We start from the raw sequence: 23,917 nt of genomic DNA on the forward strand, positions 1-23,917 counted from the left end.
CATGCTGGAGCAGACTGCATGGGGTCAAATGCTGGTCCCACCGCTTGCAAGCTGTGAGATGTAACTCAGCTTCCTCATCTGGACACTGAGGTTCACAGTCTCTCCTCCATATTAAGTACTTAAGCTCATCCATATAAAGTCCTTGAACAGAACCTGGCCCATAGTAAGCACTCCATAAGGACTTTTTACTCATCAAGAGGACAAGTTTTCACTGTTCTTCACTTGGAAACTCTGTAATACATGGAACCTTCTGGCTTGAAGGAAGCACACGATTGCTACAATCTCCCAAGCCCAGGAACCTTCTCTGCAACATTCCCGGACAGATGCTTATCTTCAGTCTACGTGGTACGGAAGTAGCTTTCTCAGGGACCAGCACTCCATTTTGGGACATCACTAACTTGTGGGAAAACAGGTGTACCGTACATAGTGCAAAAAGCTCGGGCTTTGGAGTCTGGTTTTAAGGTCTCCCCACGTCGCTACCCCCACCATTCTGCCACAATGGTTTAGAACATGAAAATCTGTGAAACTTTGATACAAATCTTTCCACATGACAGTGTGCTTCAGATAAAGCACTTAAAGTGAACTAAAGGTCAGAATCAAATGATAAAAGGATATATATATATTTAACTTCTCAAATCATGGCTGTCTGGACCATGGATTAACACGTGTGACAAGGCCTCATTATTTGTAGCAAGAACACGATCTCTATGGGGGCTTTCTAGCCAAGACTAGTAACTTTAGCTCTTACTATGTGAACTATGTGACTGACTCTTGCAACAATCTTAGAAAGAGGAGGATGAGCAAGTGCAGATAATGATCAAGAGTTCTCTGGGGCTAAGAAATGTGAGGGAAAGGTACCTGAGTGGCTCAGTTGATTAAGAGCATGACTCTTGTGGACCCTGCTTGAGATTCTCTCTCCCCCCACTCCCCGGCCCCTCTCCTGCTTGTGCTGTCTCAAAATAAACTTTTTTTTAAAAAAATGCAAGGGAAATGTTGATTATTCCTAAAAAATGTTCAACTAGGATAACCCAGTACATAATGAACATCAAATGTACAAAAAGTCTATAGAACTTAATATGTATTTACACGGTTGCATTTGAATTCTAAGATTTCCAGCATTTCAAATAAGCCTCTTAATTTTGTTCTTTTCCTTCACAAGGGAACATGTAGTTGCACTCAAGTCCAAATAGTACCTGTCAAGTGTGCTGCTGCTTTTCACCTTGTTAGCTGTTCTAAATTGATGAAGTTTTCATTTCCCCCCTTTTTCTACTCATTTTGTGAAATCGGGGGCAAAATGCAATGAAAAAGCAACTAGTAGCCCTGGTTGCTGAAGAGACAAAGGAGGGAGTGCTTCTGGAATGACGCAGATGGCTGGAAGGCAGCTCCATACCGCCCCCCACCCCCCCAACAGAAACTGTCCCACTCTATGGAACGCTCGCTAGTGGAGGCGCCAAGTCCTGAAGCATATGAAAAGTAGTGTGACGGGGCTGGAGAAAAGTGGAGGAGGTTCAAAAGCCACATATACTCAGGCCGTGTGCCACTGAATCAAGGGCCACTTGGGGAGGCAAAGGTAATCTGCAGGTCACACGCATTTTCTAGGGCCAGTGGTAATCCTGGTTCCTAACACAAACCAAAGGCTTTTGAATCATGAGGCCACCTGAGATTATGCTTATGAAAAGTGCTTTTTAAACAGTAAGGTATCGGTATCAGATTACTCCCTAATGGAAGGAGAGGAAATATACTTTCTCAGGGACAATTAGATCTTTGTGTAACCTTGATCCATGTACCCCAATCTCTCATCTACTCAGTTTCTTCAAGCTCCTTTCTAGAAGATACTGTGTGTGTTTAATTGGGGATGGGGACTGGATCATCACCACCCTTCCGCAGGTTTGTGTGTCCATCCTGGCTGATGGGAGGTCAACCCAACTAGCCTGCAGGAACCCAGGGGGACACTGGGTAGATGGAGGGAAAGTGACCAGATGGAGAGGAAAGGACAACAGTGTAGCTAAACCAACAAGAAACAGGAGTCAAGAAAAAAATAGCAACAAAATGTATTTAAAAACAGACTTCTCCAGTTGGCATTTTGAATGAAATAGCTAACAATGAACTCCAACCCTTTATATTGTGTTTCCTTTGCTCCTGGAGTCCTCTTGCAGCTTTGATTCTTGAAACTCAGCCAGCAGCATCGGACATTAAATCCCCAAACGGAGAGGTATTATGAAACCTTTTGCTGGTCATTCTTTTCTGAACACGAATAGTCAAATTCTTAAACCCTCTTGTTCATTTCATGACAATCATTAGGAGAAAAAAATTAAGCCAAACTTGCATATTGAAAATGAGAACAAAAACACACACGAAAAAAACCCCTGTTGATAATAAATATCGCTGATTCACTTATGTTAAACAAAGTCCAATTTTATTCACTCTTAATATCCTTGCAGTCCATTGTATACCTTCTGCACTGATCCTTGTTTCAGTAGCTGTTTGATACCTGAAGAAAGAAGGAACAAATGATTCCATCAACAAAAATGTCACTTCTCTAGAGTTTAAAGAACATGTTTAAACTCTAGAGGCTCACAAAAGGCCACATGACAACAACGGATCTGAACTGCTCAAGTTCATTGCGTGTGGATGCCCTCCACCCCCTACATGTACGTGTATGTCCAAGACAGCCCCCTCGTGACTTTCTGGTGCTCAGACACACATACCACACATATCCCACAAAACCCAACCAAATGAGAAATGAGAAGAGGCCATCAAAATGGAAATAAAGCTCTTCAGTTGTCTTCCATTCCTCCCTCTTTGTCTTCTTTTCAGTTTTGACCTCTTTCACTGTTCTCCTTCCTCTTACTATTGAGGACACACATACTGGGCCCTTACATCAAGCAGCCATTGCAGACGCCACCCCGGGGCCCCTAGCCCTTCTAACGTATGCCTCATCCTTCCCTTTACAGTTTGGTCCAGCTAATTTAAGTGATTCCATTTCACATTCACACACACACACCCCAAGTTTTAAAGCCCAGCTCACACAGCCTTTTGGAATACAGCAACAGAGCAATTTTGAGTATCTCTTTTACAGGAAGTCAAGTCCAGTGTTCACTAGTGTTAGTGGCTGATGTATGATGTCACTGGACGGTTTGGCTCTTATAGTCCATCCTCTGTAACCACTGTTCTCACAACCACACACACACACACACACACACACACACACACACACACACACACACACACGTACTCCCTCTCTCATTAGACTGCTCACCTTCTCTTGCTTCCTCTGTTAACTGTTCTTTTGGAAAATCTACATCAAAAGTGATTATCAAAGAGCCCTTGATGTTGTTGTTGTCAAAGTTGGGGAGCCCTTCTCCTTTCTTCCATAGCTTGGCTCCTGGTCTGGTGATCTTGTCCCGGGCAATATGTACCTAGAAAGCAAAAAGGGAACGGGCTGGAGTAGGATGGGTACTCTTGAAGTACAACACACAGCTTCTAGTGAGCACTGGTGCCCAGAGCTCACGTCACAGCTCAGCACAGCACAAGGACCAAGGGACAGGGAACCATCATCGGGACATTGCAAGCCAAAGAAACAGGTTTTCCAAATAAAAAGAAAAACCAAACACATAATCTCAAAATCATCCGCATGGAGGAAGCAGGAGAACTGGTTTGTTTACCTTGTGGCCATCCAAGTGAGTAATATCCATGTCAAAGCCCACGAGAGACTCAACTAGAGAGATTGTCACGTTTGTATATAAATCATCTCCTCTCCTTTCAAATATCGGGTGCCTGAAAACAGAACAAGGCAAAAATAAAAAACTTCCATCTTTGGAAAGCGTTCAAAAAGTTTTCAGAAAAATCTTGGGAAAGGATGAATACCACTCTTTGAAACAATAGGCATTCATTAGACACTCCTTTCTGGGTAGCATTAACTGAAAAATACAAAAGTTGTGTAAAGTTTATTAAATCACACGCTTAAGGAGCTTAGAAATCGTAGAAGGCAAAGCATGTAAGTAAAACTATGAACAATTAGACTACAGAAAATTCCCTTTGATATGCAAGTGCTCTGGATTACAAGCATGTTTCTAGAACGAATTGTGCTTGCAAACCAAGGTTTTACTGTATTTGCAAATGACTTACCTGATAAAAGAGTATCCAAAAATCTATAAAGAACTTATCAAACTCAATACTCAAAACACAAACAACCCATTGAATAAATGGGCAGAAGACATGAACAGACACTTTTCCCAAGGAGACATCCAGGGAACATCACTTATCAGGGAAAAACAAATCAAAACCACAATAAGATACCACCTCACATCTGTCAGGATGGCTAAAATTAACAAAGCAAGATACAACAGGTGTTGGCAAAGATGTGGAGAAAGGGGAATCCTCTTGTATTGCTGGTGGGAATACACTCTGGTGCAGCCACTCTGGAAAACAGCATGGAGGCTCCTCAAGAAACTAAAAATAGAACTGCCCTAAGATCCCCAACTGCACTATTAGGTATTTACCCAAAGGATGCAAAAATACAGACTCGAAGGGGTACATGCAACACAGAGTTTATAGCAGCACTATCAACAAGAGCCAAGCTATGGAGAGAGCCCAAATGTCCATCAACTGATGGATGGATAAAGAAGGTGTGTGTGTATGTTTGTTTTGTTTAAAATAATTTTTTATTGCCCAGGATATTATTTTTTCTTGTGTCTTTTTCTTTTTAATTTATTTTCTTTTTTAATAACTGAATTCAAGCTTAGGGAAGCTTGCCTTTGTCTTGGAAAAAAAAACCAAAAAACAAAAACCAACAAAGCTGTTATATCATTTGCTAACCTGATCTCATTTTAAGAGAGAGATGGTAGTTTTATTGTAAAATTTATACCATGAATGATGCAGATCTAAGTCTGGTGGCATTAAAAGGAGATGATAGCATTGTTGACAAAATTATAATCTGCTGGTGGCCTTTGTGGAAAAGAAGAACCTGAAATGTCTAAATAACAGTAAACTCTGTTAGGAAATTCTACAGTGTTTCACAGACCAAAAAGGGAATGAAGTTAGTAAAGTGCCTCAGTAGAGTTTGAATAAAATCCTGGATTTCAGAGTTATTAGAACTTGGATATGTAAAAATAGGGTTGTAGGTTGGGTCATGCTTACAATGGTCTCAAGTTCAAATAAACCACTGTGACAATACATCACTTCACAAGTCACACGCTTTTCCACAGGTTTTTCTTTCCTTCAGTGGGTCCTGGCAGAAGGTATACTCACTTTCCAATACACACAGACAGACAGACACAATCAAATATTACTCAGCATCAAAAAGAATGAAATCTTGCCATTTGCAATGATGTGGATGGAGCCAGAAGGTAGTATGCTAAGCGAAGTAAGTCAATCAGAGAAAGACAAATACCATATGATTTCACTCATATGCGGAATTTAAGAAACAAAACAGATGAATATATGGGAAGGGAGGAGAAAGAAAATAAGAGGGAAACAAACCACAAGTCACTCTTAATGATAGAAAACAAACTGAGCGTTGATGGAGGGAACTGGGTAAGAGATGGATTAGATGGGTGATGGGTACCAAGGAGGGTACTTGCTGTGATGAGTGCTGGGTGTTGTACATAAGTGATGAATCACTGAACTGTACTCCTGAAACTAATATTGCACGGTGTGTTAACTAAAATTTACATTAAAAAAAAAGATATTAATCTTTCATCACAAAACAAGAACAAAGTGGTAACAAGAGAGAATAAACAAGAAAGCCTGAGTCCCAGGCAAAATTCTTATATAAGCACTTCATGCTGAAGAGAAGCTGCATATTATGTAATAGGAGGTTCTTTCTAGGGGTGCCTTGGTAGCTCAGTTGGTTGAACATCCGACTTCAGCTCAGGTCATGATCTCAGTTTGTGGGTTCAAGCTCCACATCAGGCTCTATGCTGACAGCTCAGAGGCTGGAGCCTGCTTCAGATTCTGTGTCTCCCTCTCTCTCTCTGCCCCTCCCCTGCTCATGCTCTGTCTCTCTCTCTCTTTCTCTCTAAAATAAAAAAGAAGGTTCTTTCTATGTAGTGCCTTCCAATCTTGTATGGGGCCATGCTTCCTCAGTCGAAATCTCATGTCCTCTTGAGCACCATTCGTATTTACCGCTCTTTTACAGCTCCTTACTTTTTTTTTTTTTTAATCAGTTCTTTCCTCTCAATATCTTTTGGATTTGTAGGTTGTGAGTAAATATATAATGGTTCAATCCTAGGCCCCAACCCCAAATTTTTAGTACTGTTGTAGAGTTACAAATGATCTTTTAGGGCATTTAAGTGCATGAAACAGAGGGAAAGTCTAGCAATGCCCTGGTGGCTATCCATATTCTCTGATCCAACTCATGTGAAAAGCAGGGGCTAAAGAGAGGGACTCCAAAATCAGATCACTTACTTGACAACTTTAATTCGGAACCGCAGGTCCCCTGGCTCTCCATCCACGTGAGGCTCACCTAGTCAGAAGAGATGATGGCATGTTGTAAGTCACACAAGTCGAACACTGCAAATCTATCTGCAGTTGAGAGAATTTTTTAAAGCCACTACCTTGGGCATTGCCTACCAAGTCTATCCATGAAAGCAGTGTCTCTCACTGGTTATATCAAGTTTCAGATCATTAGTAAAGATCACCTGTGTCTCAGGCACAGCAATAAACAACTTGACCTGTATCCTAACAAAGAAAGATTCATTGATTTCTTGAGGCTGAAGTCTTAAAGCTTTTCTTTTGGAGTTTTAAATTTAACCTCAAAGGTGAGGTCTGAGAATATCTTCTCAATGCCAAGTAGAGCTATACATCTTTCATTGCTGAGTTAAAATTAATCCATTAAGGTCTGGAGACTCTAATTTATTTATTTATTTGTTTAATTTATTAAAACATTTTAAGTTTATTTATTTATTTGGGGGAGAAAGAGCACAAGCAGGGAAGGCAGAGAAAGAGGGAGAGAGAGAGAATCCCAAGCAGGTTCCAAGCTGTCAGTGCAAAGCCCGATGCGGGGGCTCAATCTCATGAACTGTAAGATTGTGACCTGAGCTGAAATCAAGAGTTGAAATGCTCAACTGACTAAGCCACCCAGGCACCCCTGAGCACATTAAATTTTGATATAACTTAGGTGACTAGAGACAGAGTTACTAAGTGGAAACTTCTGGCTAGTATATCCAAAAGATGAACTGTCATGCTATGGCTTAAGGTGGGGAAACATGAAGGTCATGAAAGGCTTAAAACAGACAAAAGACTGTGGGAAATGGTATGTGCATTTACCATGTGGCCATTAGGGTAGGGTGTGAGGCGGGGGCGGGAGGCATTCACAAGCACCCAGGGAACAGAAAGTGAGGGTAGTAAAGCATCAATATCAGTATCTCACCTTCCCCAATAAAGGGGTACTCCATGCCATCTCTCACCCCAGGTTCTATTTCTACCTCCAGTGTTCGTTCTTCATTCACTAGCCTGAGACAAAGAGAATTTAGAAAGAAAAAAATGAAAATACAAGCCAAACCCCAGATACACATAATTTTTTTTTCTGTTCTATCAGAATTGTTTCTTGAAAGACTGTTCTGCACCTCTAGTTGACAAAGCCATCTGAGATCCATTTACTTCTTCTATTCTACCTTATATACTCTTGTAACTTGCCTCCGAAGAAACCTGCGGTAGAGTGATTACTCTGAGCCATGTGATCGATAACAGAGAAAACTACGTTCACACTTAACATAAACGGACCCTGGACCCACAGGGTCGTGTTTGTCAGGAATCAGCAGCCAAGTTTATCCTATCAGATATTTTTCCTGATCCCACAAATAACTGATCTAGTTTTGATACATATACCATATGGTTCAATTAAGTAGTGTGTTCATAACATAACCAGCAAAGAGTCCTTCTCTAATCTGAATGTTAGCTGGACATATGGGACTGCTCTAATATTCCAAGTAGGAAAAATGAAACAGTAACATTTGCTGAGTACATTGAGAAATAAAGCGTACTGCTTATTAGTTTAGAAACACAGAGGAGATATGTAAAAGAAGTACTTTTGGAAAACAGAAAAATGTCCACGTCTTTGCTCTACCCTCTGGGGGAATGTGCGAGAGTGTGAATGAAGGGGATGGAGAGATTAGGGGGAAAATCTAGGTATGGACCATTAGCATTTTATTAGGCAAGTGACATGATTCGGGTGTCTCTCGGTGGCACAAAGGCAGCGCTCCACTTACTTGACGTTGGGGCACTCATCACAGACCACCTCTTGGGTCATCTGGAAGCGCCCCGGGCCCAGCTGGGTAGTCCGCATCTCTTGCCGGCAGTTGCATTTCCGTTTGCCAGGAGCCTGCCTTGCCACAGGTTTGTTTCTGACCACCTACAAAGTACATAAACAACATCAGCTTCTCAATTGGTAAAAAAAGCCTTCGGCTTCCTCATCTGATCAGGGCTGCACACACGCCCGAGCCGGAACTTCCCTTTCTGCGGCAAGCTACCCCTCCTTACAAATCAGCCCCCATACAGGAATGAAGCAAACAGATACGAAATGATTCAAATTCTGCAGCTGGAGAAGAGAGGGGAGTGAGAAGAGAGCCGAAAAATAACGTGTATGATGCCGGCATTTCCAAGCCACACCAAAACACTGCTGAGTTAAAGCAGTTCACAGAAGTGCTATCTTTGAAGAAATCTGAGCTGTGCCAAGCAAAATCCCTTGAGAACAACCGCAGCCTTCAAAAGCTGCTATTAGTGGCTGTGATAAACCCAATGAAAACACTTCCTTGTTTCAGGCAACTCAATCCAGGACCGTTTCCCACTGATACCTCAATTCAGATACTGGACATGTAAGGGACACAATAATCATCTCTTTGTAGCTGCTTGCAACCAAACACGCCCATCGCTCTGATCGCTCCAGGTAGGCGGGTACCAGTAGACAGGAAGAAATGTATTCCTATTTTTTGCCTGTTTAGTTACTCCAACACCTAGCCACAGGGCACACGCTCATGCAGCACATAGACACACACGCTTGGGAGAAAAATCCCTTAAAGCCTACAAATATATGAGAGCCCAGGTCAGCAGAACAAATGACATCAGGAGCAGTGATTAGAGCAGACACTTTACGACATACGCTACAAGGCGAGCAATGCTCTGATCACTTTTACACGTATGAACTCATCCAGGCCGCACAGCCACCTCATGAGGTAGGTACTGTTAGGGTCTCCATTGTACAGGGAAGGAATGAAAGCACAGAAAGATTTAGGAACACAACCAAAGTCACATACCTAATACATGGCAGAGCCAGTATTGGAAACCGGGCAGTCTAGCTCCTAAGTCTGTGCTTTTCACTACCCTGCTCTCTCTCAAGGTAATTTTTCCTTGAAAAAAAATTTTCCACAGGGTCATTTAAATAGTAAGGTCACCATCATCCTTTACAACAATTAGACTTTTGTTTAGGGACAGTAACTGTGAAGAGTGATGTACACAGTATATGGGTGATGTCTGTAGACAAAAGGTCTGCAGGGAATGCGGGGGTTGATTGGGCTCAGCTCATTTCTCCCAACTCAGCAAGCTGCCTTGCTTTTGAAGGAGAGATGGCCCAAATACTCTCAGTGCCCTTTCTCTCACTCTTCAGACCGAACAACAGTAAGATAAGACAGGTGCATCCTCTGTAATTGTCTAGACCTCTTTTTTCAACTATTCAGAGCAGAAGCCACAACTAAAGAAAATGCTTCTTGTCGAGCTGGTACATATGCACGGGCTACTGGCTAGCTCCCCCCAAATCCTGGAAAAACCGTAAGAAGACATTGATTCCAGGAAATGATAATGATAACACACAATTTGTGAGAAAGCTGCAGAGATAGAGGCTGTACTGAACCGGTCGGTATGTGTACAGCGAGGTGGCTGCATGTCGGGGCAGCGGCAGCTAGCGGAGGCACTGAGAAGGGGTCAGGGAAAAGCAGCTGAAGTTCTGCTGTCACCTCGCTCCCGAACTGCCTTAGGACAAGCTCTGGGTGGCCCCCGCTCCTCCAAATCAGACACAAGACACCAAACCAACCCAACCCAAACCAAACCAAACCCTCCAAGAAAACAAGTAAAACACAGTTAAAGCCACTAGGCAAGGGCTCACCCCAGGGCAAAAGCACTGTGGATTCCCATGGCGGGAGGAGTACAAGCTCAAAGGCCAAAAAACCATCTAGACATCCAAGGAGCCCAGCTACACGCCCTCCACCCTCTCCCCCTCGGAAGAGAGAACCAACTGTGTAAAACATATCTTTTAAGCAAATATGTTAGAGAAGACAGACCAAGAATTTAAAACGAGCATGGTAATATTTAAGGAGATGAGGGAAGGCATCAGCAAAGTGAAATCGAAGAAATAATGTAAGAATCCAGTAGAGAGATTATGTATAAAAATAAGAGTTGAAATGAAAGCATAGCAAATGGGATACTATTAGGATGGATATAGACTGAAGTAATGAGCCGGAAGTCCAAAATGTGACAGCTTCCTACAAGAAAGCAGGGAAGGCTAAAGACGCAGAATTAAAAAAAAATAAATAAAAAATATATATATGTATATACATATTTATAAGAAAGTTAATGAGCAGATAAAGTAGAAATGCCAACAAACAGGATTACATATCTGAAAAAATGGAGATAAATTTTCCAGAACTAAAAAAAGATAACCTCAAATTGAAAGACCCCAAAGCTTTGGTAGAAAATGTATGTGAACTGCTTTCTGATTTTAGGGCAGAGAAGAATTTCTGACACAAGATACAAAAACTAACCATAAAAGACAAGACTGATAAATTTGGCCACATTAAAATTAATTACCTCTGTTCACTTAAGCAAATCTTCAATATAATGAAAACACAAATTATAAACTGATAGGCTATATTTGTATCACACAGGGCCAACAAGGACCAAACGTATGAAAGTGTTTATCCCTATTAACTGAGAACATGCAAATCAAGACCATAATGAGGTAGCATTTTTACCCACGTGATAGGCGAAAATTGAGAGTCTAACAATCCACGGTTTTAGAGAGGTGGTAGATCTATAGGATCCCCTTATAACCGGCTGTTGGAAGTGCTGGTACTAATCAATTGAGAGAACAATATGGAATTACCTTGTACAAATAAGCACTGGTTCATATTACCCAGCAATTCCACTCTCACGTATATGCACCCAAGAGAAATTCTTGCTCACATGTACTGGGATGTATGTACAAGAATGTTCATAAAAGCACTACTGGGAAGTGGGGAAAAAAACAACTGGAAATAACCTACATGCTACTTATACGATGTGGTCACAATAAAATTCTATTCAGCAAAATTACATGCTACAGCAACAAGAGGCAGCAATCTTGAGAACATTATAGTGAAAAAAGCCAGTCCCAAAGATGATAAAAATAGTATCCTACCATACACTAAGTCAAAAACAATAAAAGTACAACAATATATGACTCAGGTATTCACATACATGTACCACGACAAACAGGAGTGCAGGGAACAATAAAGACAAAACGCAGGATAGTAGCTCCCCCTGAAGGGAGACAGGAGAATGGCGTAGGGAAGTACGCGGAGATAGATGGACATAGTGGTCTTGCTGTATTTAGTTCTTGGGCTGGGTAATGAGTTCATGAATCAATAACCATGTACTATGAACCTGGGGTTGTGATGAATTAAATTCTGTATATCTGGTCACTCTCCCCACTCCTTTTTTTTTTTATTTCTAGGAGAGAGAGAGAGAGAGACAGCATGAGCAGGGGAGGGTCAGAGAGAGAGAGAGGGTCACAGACTGAAACAGCCTCCAGACTCTGAGCTGGCAGTCAGCACAGAGCCCGACGCGGGGCCCGAACCCATGAACCGTGAGATCGTGACCTAAGCGAAAGTCGGACGCTTAACCGACTAAGCCACCCAGGCGCCCCTCACTCTCCCCACTCCTAAAAGGCAGAGAAGGTACCCAGAAATTTTTTGCTTTTAGTCTAAAGAACAAGTCTGGGAGTTAATATGAATAGCTGTGTTGTTTGAACTTACTTCCACAAAATTTCCTGCGTATACTTCTTCCAAAGTGACTTCTAAATCTACAATAATATCACTTCCCCTTGGAATATTTCTGTCTTGCTGACGAGGGGTACCTCCAAACATGAAGCCAAAATCTCCAAAGAAGCTGTGGATAAGTGTAAAAATCATCGGGAAAAGAAATCAGAGTTCATGTCTTGCGATTATTTCTCTTTCTTCACATTGAGACAATACTGCATCCTATCAACATTATATAAAAACTGATACTTTTAAGACACTGGTGTCATACATCATACACAGTTTTTAATTTATACAGCATCAACTATATTGCCACATCCCACAAAAAATTTTACTTTTTAATAAATATTGTCCACATATATAGTGTAGTGCATATATACCACATGCCCATGAATTCAAAGTTGGGCTTAATCGATGAACTATTAATCTGTTTTAATATCAAGGAATATCAAGATATAATAGACTTATTGAGAAAGGGCACAGTATATAGAAACTCACATAATATTGACTCTATGGTAATTTTGAACATTTGTAATGTTCACTTTGTGTAGTTTTTAGAAACTAGTTTTAATTAAAGAAGCTACTGTTCTGTACAAAACTCTTGGGTACATAATTAAATAAGCTAAAAAAGCATCAGCCTTAGTACAATTCTGGACCCTAAGAAAAAAGGCGTTCTGATCTCTACAAGACCCAAATAAATTTTTATAGTAACAAAAGCATCCCTTTGAATTAATATAATGACCCTCAAATGTGTAAGTGTTCTAATCTTAATGTTAATTTTTGATGTTACAAAGCCTCAGACGTTGGCACAGCGATGCCAGCTAGACAACTCCCTCCCACCCACCAACCGATCTTGGTGAATAGATTCCCTGATTCTTCAACGAAAACAGAGAGGGAGGACGGGGGGTGGGGTGGGGGGGGGAGGTGGAGAGCGATGGTACAGATGGAGCCTCCTCTCTTTCTGGCATCCCTAGGTATCACTTCTAACTGTCCGGGGAGCAGGACACTTCCCTAGTAGGGCTAAAACAACTAAGCCATCCCGGGGAAGAGAAGGGTTTCCTAATCATGTTACCCACACGTCTTCAAAAGTCCAGAAAAATCTATCGTCACCCCCAAATACTAGATGGGGGAAACTATTGTGTGCAACAGTGATTCTTCCTTTCTTTGGGAAAGGGTTCACAAAACCCTTTAAGAATCTCAAGAAAGCAACAAACCCTCTCCCCATAGAAAAGCACACTCAAACATCTTTTTGTTTGTAACTTGACTTGAAACCCCGGATTAAGATCTTATGTGGCATCATCAGGGCACACGAAAATTCAAATGCTCAACAAAGAGGGGTGGGTGGTTCAAAGAGTGGGAGGGAAAGGTGTTTATTATTCCAGCCACTCAGCACTCCTGGAAAGCCACACTCGACAGGAGATAAAGAGCCTCTAATTCCTTCCACCAATCCTGATAATCTAATGGTCTCTCTCTTGTTGATAGGATGAAAAAGAGGCAGTTTTGGGTATGGGAGTAGAAATCTCTCTCTGCTTATAAGAAATAATTTTGTGCGTTAACGATTTGCAGATTCTAAGACAGCAAAGAGGCAACTTATAGTGCCCCCAACATTGTCAAGGGTGACCTGACGGATTCAGTTGGCTGGATGGACAGCCCTTTCAGCACTATCTACCTGTACTTTCTAGAGCTTTATGAAAACAGAAGAGTACATTCCCACAGAGAGGAGGATGACTGACCCTGTGGTCAAGAGTCAGTTGAGCTGTACTCTTCATCAAAAGCTTTGGAAGCAGGGAACAAGGATCCATCGTTAATAATGACCGAATGACCTATTCTCAGACACTATACTTTGCAGATGGGCAGATTACTTACTGTGAAAAAATGTCTCCATGGGAGCTCTGATGCCCATCTTTTAATCCCTCTTCACCGTAAGTATCGTACTGTTTCCTTTTCTCACTGTCTGACAGAACCTGGGGGACAGAAGCCAGTGGAGGAAAAGACCAGGGGTTGGTAATAGGTGACGAAGGTGTACGCAGTTTCTACTATGTATTAAAGCATGTTTATATTTTCTTTAGCAAACTAAATTCTCTGATGCACTGTTCATTTTGGAACGTCTACATTGCTCAACTCATGAATTTAATTTATCAAAATTCGTCTAGTCATGTAAAAACCATAACTGAGGTTGGCTATGTGGCTATGAAGGTGAAGGCAGCAACAGGAAAGAGGGGAGATGAATTCCTCAGGGTTACTTCCCATGCGGTTTGATTCTAGTGCTTGTGCAGTTAACCTCCATGATGCGGTATCGCTCTGAACCATAAATTAGGATGGGACTATGCCAGATTGTCATTAGTGATAGAAGCCGTAAATCAGGACAGCCTGAAAATCTGCTCAGCTCTACATGTCCATACCATATACATCCCTCCCCACAATACACATTAGGAGCCTGACAAGTCAAGGGAATCAAATGATAGGCACTTCAGGAAGGTCTGTCCTGCTATATTTTCATATTCCCTTTTCCATTTGGGGGGGCTGTGTAGAAATCCATTTGTGGAAGAATGCTGTCTGGCATGTATATGTTTACATTTGTCACCTTCTGAGTTTGAATTACAGAAAGTAAAAAACAAAACAAAACACTATTCTATAAAGACTGCTCAAGGTCAATTTCACAGCTTGAAAAGACTGGACCCATTTGAAGAATATAAAAACTAAATTAGCTTCATACTCCTTAAAATTTTCTTTCTTTCTTTCTTTCTTTTTTTTTTTTTTTTGGCATGTTGAAAAAGGAGAGAGAGAGAGAGAAAGACCCCTATCTATTTAGAGAAATCTGCAGTATTTGCACACATATAATTTTGACAGTTAAATAACTTTATATGTTCTTTGTTATTTTACAACTTCTATTTAGACAGCAGATTGGAGGGTTATTTCAAACCCATACTTGCATTGGTTCAGGAAAAGAGAGGTTGGAAGTAGATGGGGCTTGCTGACTCAGCAAAAGAAAGGGAAGCCCTGACTGGCATATACAAACAGGACACACTTCTGGCTCAGGGCTGAATGATGTGTAAGGAGCCACTAAAAAAATTTATTTTTCTAAATTTAACTTAAATGTTAAAAGAAATTGAGTGTATGAGAGAGCATTCTTTTTTCTTTTTCTAATATTTGAGAGAGAGAGAGAGAATGAACAAAGGAGGGGCAGAGAAAGAGGGAGATACAGAATCTGAAGCAGGAGCCAGGCTCCTCACGGTCAGTCAGCACAGAGCCTGATGTGTGTTTGAACTCACGAACTGTGAGATCATGAACTGAGGCAAAGTTGGACGCTTAACCGACTGAGTGATCCAGGCGCCCCAAACAAAGGTTATTTTAAAGTCAGCCTCTTTATGGATAGCAGAGGCTTCTGTAATAACATCCTCCCTCAAAAAATTACCCTTAAAGTTATCTACTATAATTCACTTCTTCCTCAGTTGTCTTCTAAGGAATGCAATTTTATTCCAAGGTCTTAGAAGCTTATTTTAATTTCAAAAGAAAGAATGGTTCTTAGTTGACTGGCCAACCAACCTAGAGTCTCAACTAATTAAAATGCCAACAGTAACCCCAGCTCAGTAGAGAAGACAAATTTATATTCACAAAAGACTCTTCAACTTAACTGGGATTTTGATTCCTGAACACAAATTCATCTAAGGACCAAAGGCAATCAAATGAATGACACAAAGAAAAAAGAAAATTAGACTTAGTGACTAGAAAGGTTCTTAGAGTTAAATAATCTTCAATCTCATGAATGATTTACGTATAGCCCGCCTAGGTCATAGCTAAAGAACATGGTAAATTTTTAGCAACAGCTTCCCTAAAAAATATTTTGGACTATTGGGTTCCTAGCAAACAATGGGACTATTTATGGGAAATACAGTGCAAAATATGGAATCTATATTAGCAGTAAGAAACAAAATGCTCTGTATAATTTAAGAGGGTCCACCAATGCTCTCAAGTTTATTTGTGGGTTCTAGGTTAGGAATTTTGGTTCTATAGGATCCCTGAAGGTATCAACAGAAAAAGGGGGACCCCACTAGGTCCAGGTTCCCCCCAGGTATGTCACTGTTTCAGTTCAGTAGATTTTTAATCTAGGCCTTGGGATCCCTTCCTTTTGGGTTTTTGCCATTACTAAAATATTTTTCTGATTTGTTTCCAGCCTTCTCCCTATCCAGGGATTCAACCTGAATTCAAAAGTTTTAGCTCCATAACTTTCAGAGTTTATTTTTTTTCTGTGCCCTTCTAGAAAATAGGAATGGTGACTAGCGTGATGAGGCTGTAATGCATAACTGAAATCTGCTAGGAGAGCAGAACTTCAGTGTTCTCACCACAAAGAGAGACAAATAAGTGAGGTGCCAGATGTGTTAAGTGATTACATGGGCAGAATCCTTTCACAATATATGTATCTATCAAATCATCGTGAAGTACACTTTAAACAACTTACAGTTTTGTCAGTTATACTCATTAAACCTGGAACCACCCCCACCCTGATCTCTTAATCTATTTCCAGAGGAAAGGTGAATTCATATGAAAAACAGCTAACTCCTAATTTAAATAGACAAAAGATGATCAGAACTTATTTGTAAAATTTTTTCACCATACTGTTGAAAAAATTTGTGTATAAGTTTTTCCAACAGTAAATAATTTATTAAGCATTCAATAAATATTCCTCAGTGTTATTAAAAATGAAAAAAGAAAGAAAATGGATTTAAGAATATGCCTCGTTCTATATTTTATGGTGTCCTAGTGTAGATTAAACAAGATGATATTGATGAAAGTGTCTTCCTCTACAGATTAGTTTGCAAATTGCAAACTGTAGCTGTCTTTTGTTTGACCGGCACAAAAAAGAAATTTTTTAATTGAATTAGTTTCACAAATTTTCCAATCAAAAGAATTACATAAAAACGCTGGATTTGCACTTCTCCTGAAAAATTATGATTTTTTACTTGATTTAAAATTAAAAACACAGGGGCGCCTGGGTGGCTCAGTCAGTTAAGCATCCGACTCCAGCTCAGGTCATGATTTCATGTTTCATTGATTCGAGGCCTGCGTCGGACTCTGTGCTGACAGCTCAGAGCCTGGAGCCTGCTTCCGATTCTGTCTCCCTCTCTCTCCGACCCTCCCCTGCTCACGCTGTCTCGGTCTCTCTCTCTCTCTCTCTCTCTCTCTCAGAAATAAATAAAACATTAAAAAATTTAAAAATAGTGGATTTTTAATTTTGTTTTGTTTTTTTAAATGGCAACACTGTGTTTCCATTTGTATATGGCAAAAACTGGCTGGGGTTGAAAAATAGCTGTTCCCTTGAAAAGGGGAAAGAGGGCTTTAGTTTGTCACAGTTCTCACCATTCCCTGTTGATTCCCAATATGGAGGCAGAGTTTTATGTTATAACTGCCCTGTGCGCTTTGCGTCTGTCCATGTGGCTGTGCAGAATTGCAATCTTCATTCAGATTTTGTTTCTATTTCTGGAACTAGCTCGCAAACTGATCGACCGAGGATCAGTCTTCTCAAGAATCTATCAATCTCTCATCTTTTTCAACATTACCCTCCTTAATAAGACGAATACTGGCAGGAAAAAGTCAGGAAATGGCAATATACTAACATTAATCTACAACCCTCTAGTCTATTTTAAAAAAGAAGTGACCTGAAAGAAAGGAACGTTACTCTGTGTTATACTGTCTTTTCTGTAACTGTAGGTTTTATTCATATTTCATCCTTTTTATGGACTCACCTCATAAGCAGCACCTAGGTCCTGGAATTTCTCCTGAGCTCGAGGATCATCAGGGTTCCGGTCAGGATGAAGCTGCAAGGCCAGTTTCCTGTAGGCCTTTTTAATGTCTTTTATAGACGCACTGCGAGGCACTCCCAAGATCTTATAGAAATCTCGCCTGTGGAATAGGGAGAGGGAGAGGGTACTTCATTAAAGAGTTATACATTACATTTTTAAAAGTGAAATTTTTTCCTTTACATTTAGGTCTGTGAATGAGCAAAGAGGTAGGAAAATGAAGGTATACATGTGACACACACGAAACAGAATGACTTCGAGGAGAAACCTCAGAATTTGTAATGAGTCTTGAAGTAATCACAATGAGAGGCTATATACTTTTTGAACTTTGCTAGAATTAGTCAAAACATCTGTGATATACTTCTCTTAAAACTATCTTCAGGCAAGAAAACCATTTGCTTATTTATGGTCACACATTATTTTCAACCAATAACGGTAGAATCAAATTAATTCTCCTTTTTCATTGCCTCTATTAGTGACTTTAAATGACTTCTGGCTGTCTCCAAAGGTCAGGTGACAGCCTCAAAGGGTGATTTTCTTTACTCAAAAAGATGACATCGCATAAATGTACTAATAGTAGCTTTGTTTGAAATGTTAAACATAAAGTGACTGAAATTAAGCTTAGAGGTTAATTAACACAGAGGTTAAGCCAAAATCCAGTAAGAACCCTAAAGAAAGAATAACATCCATTTGGATGTATGAGTTGTGGCGTTTTTTTGCTAAAAGTGAAAGTATCAGTCTTGTAGTCGTTGTTAGTAGTTATACTAGTTTGTCTTGGTGAAGTTTTAATTATAGACAACCGCTAAAGCCCACATACAGGAGCCTGTAAGTCTCAGCAGCCACAAATATACACATGGCAGGAGCTGGGAGATAAGGTACAGATTCACTGATCTCCTTGCAGGGGACTATGCTGGAACCAAATTAATTATAAATGGAATCTTCGCAAGAAGGGCCAATGGATAGAACAGAGTATAATAAACTTTCCGGGCAGGGACTGTAGCCCCTAGAAGACACTAATATTTGTTATTTGTTGAATGAAATGAATAAACATGCTCACAAACACCTACTCTTTTGGGCAGAGTCACTTGAGCCATCAAAAGTTACTCTGAAAATGCATTTCTCAACAAAGGGGATGGGAAAATTATTCACAATAGACATGCTAATGTAGCAGTGATTTTCAAACCTAGTGGGGATAAAATGCAATGGGGTGCCAGGTGATATAAGACAGCACATGGAAAAATTATTTCATAAGCTCTTAGTCCCACTTTAGGAAAGTCACTTAATCATTTCATGTAGAAGTTTGTAAAATTATCACTCCCAAGGGATTCCATGAAACTTAGATGCTTTAGCCTCCTCCCTCAAATCTGCAAACATCTGACATCTCTTGAGACAAAGACTAAATCAAAAGGTTCATTAAAATAACAAAAGAGCTGTTTAAAGAATGAGGCTCACTTAGAAAATATAAAAATAATAATGTCATATAATAATATCAATACAATAATAATATAAAAATGGCTAAGTAACAGCTCAGAAAATTCAGGGAAAAGATGACTGGCATAGTTCAGCATCAAGAGTACAGTTCCTAAAAGACTTCTTTAAAAAGGCTCATGTTTAAAGCTACAGAATTAACAATAGTCATACTGACATGTTGTTTATATTTTAGGGTATGTGTTGCTTTAAGTACTAACAAAAACATACTAGGAAAAACAAAGCATTGCCTAGAAGAAGTTAATTTTTTTTTTTTTAGAAATTTTAAATATTTCATAAGAAAAAGAAGACAACAAAGTTTAAGCAGATGTGCACAGGGGGAAAACCTTCTACGAAACAACAAGCACTTTAAATTTTAAAGCTTTGTTAAGTAGCACTTCCTCCATTTAGAGAAACTTTTGAATGGTTGTAAGCTAAGACTTTATTATGTCCCCACATAAAACAGGAGTTGGCAGATCATACCCGGGGGTCACCAGACTTGTAAGATCATGGATCTAAACGGATGGAAGGAGCCTTAAGAGTTCAGGTGGTCCTACTCCCTTCCTCCAGGAGGAACCTTATGACCCTCATGTTAAAGATGAGAATTTAGGTGGTTCCTTCAGAGTCACATAATTCATAAGTGGGGTGGGTGGTCTTGAATCCCAGCTCACTAATTGTTGGTGAAATGCTCTTCCCGCTCATAAGATTATTCAGCTTCTCAAGAATGTACCATGGAGAGAGACAGTGAGGCCTGATGACAGCTTAGGTTCAATTATCCCAAGAAGCTAGGAAGTTCCAGAACTCGCCAAAGCGTCTGCCTTGCTCCCTCAATCCAATTTCCTCCAGTCCCAGCAGGGCTTCCCTACAGTTCTCACGCCCTCACTCAGCCTCGCAGAATAACCCACCCACTTTAATGTCAGCCCCCCGAATGGCTCGATGCAGCCTCAACACTGTATGGTCCTCTTCTCCAGTTCAGTAGAACCCCACCCCCCACCCCCACGGTGTGTCTGGCCCTGCATCCAAATCCCACTCCTCTGGGCCAAATCTAGCTGTAAAGCCTTCTGGACCCAAGCTCCTCTCAGTCGAGCCACCCACTGCTCTCCTCTCCACCCCGCTGGCCTGGCCCACACCACCCATTCTTCTGCCCGCACCGCCTCACCTCAGCAACGCCCCTCTCCACTCCCTCAGTCTGGCAATGCTCCCTCCATCCCAGCCAAGACTGACTGCCTCACGGGCCCCGTGCCCGCGGGTGCCTGTTCCTCACCCGGCGATCACGGCCCCGAGGAGGTAGAGCAGCAACAGGCAGAAGGTGCCCAGGTTCTGCGGGGCCATGGTTTCTCTGTGCCGGCCTCTGTGCCGGTCCCTAGCCCACGCGCTCCTTACAGACTCCGCCGCCGCCGCGTCGGCTCACCAGCCCACTGGGCGCTGAGAGGCCGCTTCACACCCGGGTCTCCTCCTCGGTCAGGAGCTACAGCGAGCTCGCCCCCTCCCCTGCCAGTCCACTTTCCGGGAGTCCCGAGTCCCCGGGAGAGAAGCCCCAGCAGGCGAGAGCCAATCGCTGCTCGGGACATCACACGCGGCCGGCGCCTCGCAGCCAATCAGGGCAGTACACTTCACCTCCGAGGAGGCGCGGGCGGCCAGTTAGGCTTCCGAACTGCAGCCGCGGCTCCGGGCCAATCAGAGGAGGAAACGTCAGAGAATCGCGCCGCCGCAGGAATCCGCTCGGGCCCGGTAGCGGCGAGTCGTAGAAATTGACGTAAAAAGGCGGTGAGGGCGACAGTGTGCCAAGAGAGGGCACCCGGGGTATAGGAATTCCCCCCGCCCGCCTCCTCGGACTCTCCACCAATCACGAGGCTCCTCCTGCAGCCCCGACCAATTGTGGGAGGGAGGGTTTACCTCGGTTACGAGTCCCGGAATTTCATTCATGTTGAGCTTGGAGCTGGATGCGGGAGCTGAGGGACACTGGAGAAATGGGCGGAGACACTTACTCTACGCCAACCGTAGGGCGGACGAATTGCTCCGGAGAACTTATTTACCCTCTTCGAACAATCCCGGAAGAAAATTGCCTGGGTTTCAAGGAGAAGAGGATATGGAGGCAGAAAGACTTAGGTTCGGATTCGGCTTCCACCACTTCTTAGCGGTGAGAACATCCCCACCCCCTCCCCCCATCCCTCGCTCCCCAGTCTAGCCCAAGCTTTATTTACAGACCTGAGGCAAGACATTTTACTGGCAATGCTGTGAAACTTTAAAGGGAAAAAAGCTGTAAACCGTCTAGCACAGCGTTTTGCACAGTAAGCGCGCAGTGAATAACTATTATCACACTTAGGAGAACTCTTGGATTCGCCCCACCTGCTTTTGTTCATCTGATTAATTGCACCACCACCTACTTGTTCACGACAAAATTCTAGGTGTCTACCTTGACTCCTCCCCCTGGATCCCCTTTTCAAATATTTGCCTTAAAAGTATATCCCGAGTCTGTCCGCTACTGGACATCTCCACTACTTCTTAGAGCCAAGTCACATAATCTCTCACCTGGAAAGGCCTCCTAAGTGGTTTTCCTGCCTCCACTCTTACTATTTTAGTAGCTCTTGTTCACTGCTGACTCCCAACCCCATGATTTTTTTTACAAGCATATCAGATCCTGTCATTACCCTGCTCAAAAGCCTCGAATGGCTTTTCATTGCATTTAAAATAAAACCCCAACTCTATGCTAGCTTGTAAACCTGTGTATGTCTTAAGAAAGCTGGAAAAATAATTTTAAAGCTTAATATGATTCTGTACCCGCACCTAGTCTACTCCTTACCATGTTCCAGCAAAACTGGTTTTCTTTTTCTTTTTTAAATACACCAAACTTATTCCTCCCTAAGGCCTTTGTTCTAGCTTTTCTCTCTGCCTGAAGCACTCTTCCCTTAGTTCTTTAACATGGGTGACTTTTTTTTACACTCAAATCTGTTGAAATGTCACTACTTTTCAGAGAAGACTTCTTTGACCAACCAATCAAACACAGCCTCTACTGAATCCCTTATTTTTACACCATTCTATTTTTTTCCATCCCTACCCCCCACACTCTCACAACTGGATGCCAGTTTCAAGGGAGCATGAATCTGGACTGTTCTGTTCACACCTGAATAGAACAGCATCTTAGAACGGGGCCTGCCCTAGAGTAAAAGTTGCTTCAGCTGCGATTTTCGTGTGCTGGCTTATTCTTCAGGCCTCAGCTCAAATTCAGCATTGACCTACTTCCTCCAAATTCATAGCATTTATTAATATCTGAAATTGTCCAAATTTTTCCTTAATACGTATTATCTCTTCTCCCTATTAAAATATACACTCCACAAAAAGCACGTATCTTATCTATTTTGTTCACTGCTGTAATCCTAGTGCCTAGCACTGTGCCAGACACACAGACAGTTGCGCTCAATAATAACGGCTGTTGCAACAAACAAAGGCAGAAGAGGTGACAATCCGTTCAAGGTAGTGGTGCAGCTTGAATTCTCACCCAGATCTGTTTGAATCCAAAGCTCTTACCTCCTCCTGACTTACAGAGCTAAGAGGAAGATAGGGTGACTGCTTTCAGNTTGCGCTCAATAATAACGGCTGTTGCAACAAAGGCAGAAGAGGTGACAATCCGTTCAAGGTAGTGGTGCAGCTTGAATTCTCACCCAGATCTGTTTGAATCCAAAGCTCTTACCTCCTCCTGACTTACAGAGCTAAGAGGAAGATAGGGTGACTGCTTTCAGGAAAACGTCTACTAGAAGAGAGAGGCCACATCAGAGAGAAACTAAATTACATTTTATCCCCTTATTTACTTTTGTATCTCCCACACCTATAGAGGTCATAAACGAACTAAGCAACCAGGAAATGGCTAAAAATCATTGAGTGGAGGGTTCGAGGAAGGAATGATGTCTTCTGTAGGGTGGAATCCAAAAAAGCTTCATGAAGGCCCTAACGGGGCAGGACAGCTAAGTGAAGGAGCTAATCTTGGGGACTGGCTTCAGGCGGTCTGGGTTTCTATTCTGGTAGCTCTCTTGCTGTGTGACCTTAGAAATCTATTACTTAGACCTCTCTTTTACCTCTAGTTTACTTCTCAGTAAAACAGATGTACTTAACTTGAAGGACTCTTGGGAAGACTGAGATAATACACATGAACATGCTTTACACAATGGCGGCCCATAGTAAACACTATAAACTGTCATTGTTATATTACTGGTCAAAGCGTGCTGACCTTACCAGCAGCTACCGGCTGACCTTGGTTGTGTGGGGCAATTCGAAACTTCCTACCTCCCTGAGTTGGGAGGCGCGACACCAGAAAGCGGCCAGGTCTGGCTCCTGGTCCCAGCACTGAGGTCTCTCGGCCTCAGCGGAGTTTTTCTCAGTCCGCGGCAGAAGCTGGCGGCCGCTCTAGCTCCGTGGGCCTCCGGTTCTCGGTGGTGCGAGGCCTGGCGCCTGCGCAGTGGATGCGGCGGTGGGCGAGGGGCTGGGCCGGGAGAGCGGGGCGCGGCGGCGCGCGGAGGGTGTGGCGGAGCGGCCGTACCTTCGCAGGTAACTGCGCGCGGGCCGGCGCCGGGGCGGGAGGGCTGGGGAGGCCGCTCCCGGAGACGGCCGGGTTTCGGGGCCGCCACGGAGCCTGTCGGCTGGGCCGTC

General features: G+C 42.2%; 2 protein-coding genes across 4 annotated transcripts in view; one reads left to right on the forward strand and one right to left on the reverse strand.

Moving 5' to 3' along the window:
- Nucleotides 1–2,027: 2,027 nt before the first annotated feature.
- On the reverse strand, nt 2,028–20,817 carry DNAJB11 (DnaJ heat shock protein family (Hsp40) member B11). The gene is made up of 10 exons (XM_077754422.1): nt 20,538–20,817; nt 17,753–17,909; nt 13,875–13,972; nt 12,006–12,138; nt 8,211–8,353; nt 7,373–7,455; nt 6,409–6,466; nt 3,666–3,777; nt 3,260–3,419; nt 2,028–2,491 (listed from the first exon to the last, which is right to left on the reverse strand). Exons 1-10 carry the CDS (start codon nt 20,603–20,605, stop codon nt 2,427–2,429), a joined length of 1,077 nt encoding a protein of 358 aa, XP_077610548.1. The 5' UTR covers nt 20,606–20,817; the 3' UTR covers nt 2,028–2,426.
- Nucleotides 20,818–21,309: 492 nt separating this feature from the next.
- Nucleotides 21,310–23,917, forward strand: part of TBCCD1 (TBCC domain containing 1) — a 22,812-nt gene continuing 20,204 nt past the window's right edge. For 2 of the 3 annotated variants that reach the window (XM_077754419.1, XM_077754421.1), the window contains exon 1: nt 21,310–21,413. The gene's annotated coding sequence lies outside the window, so the exon portion shown is untranslated. Of the gene's footprint in view, nt 21,414–23,741; nt 23,816–23,917 lie in introns of those variants that run through there. The other variant, XM_077754420.1, reaches the window with a different exon arrangement.

The sequence above is a fragment of the Crocuta crocuta genome, unplaced genomic scaffold (assembly GCF_008692635.1).
Source record: "Crocuta crocuta isolate KB4526 unplaced genomic scaffold, BGI_CrCroc_1.0 scaffold70, whole genome shotgun sequence".
NCBI classification, from domain to species: Eukaryota; Metazoa; Chordata; class Mammalia; order Carnivora; family Hyaenidae; genus Crocuta; species Crocuta crocuta.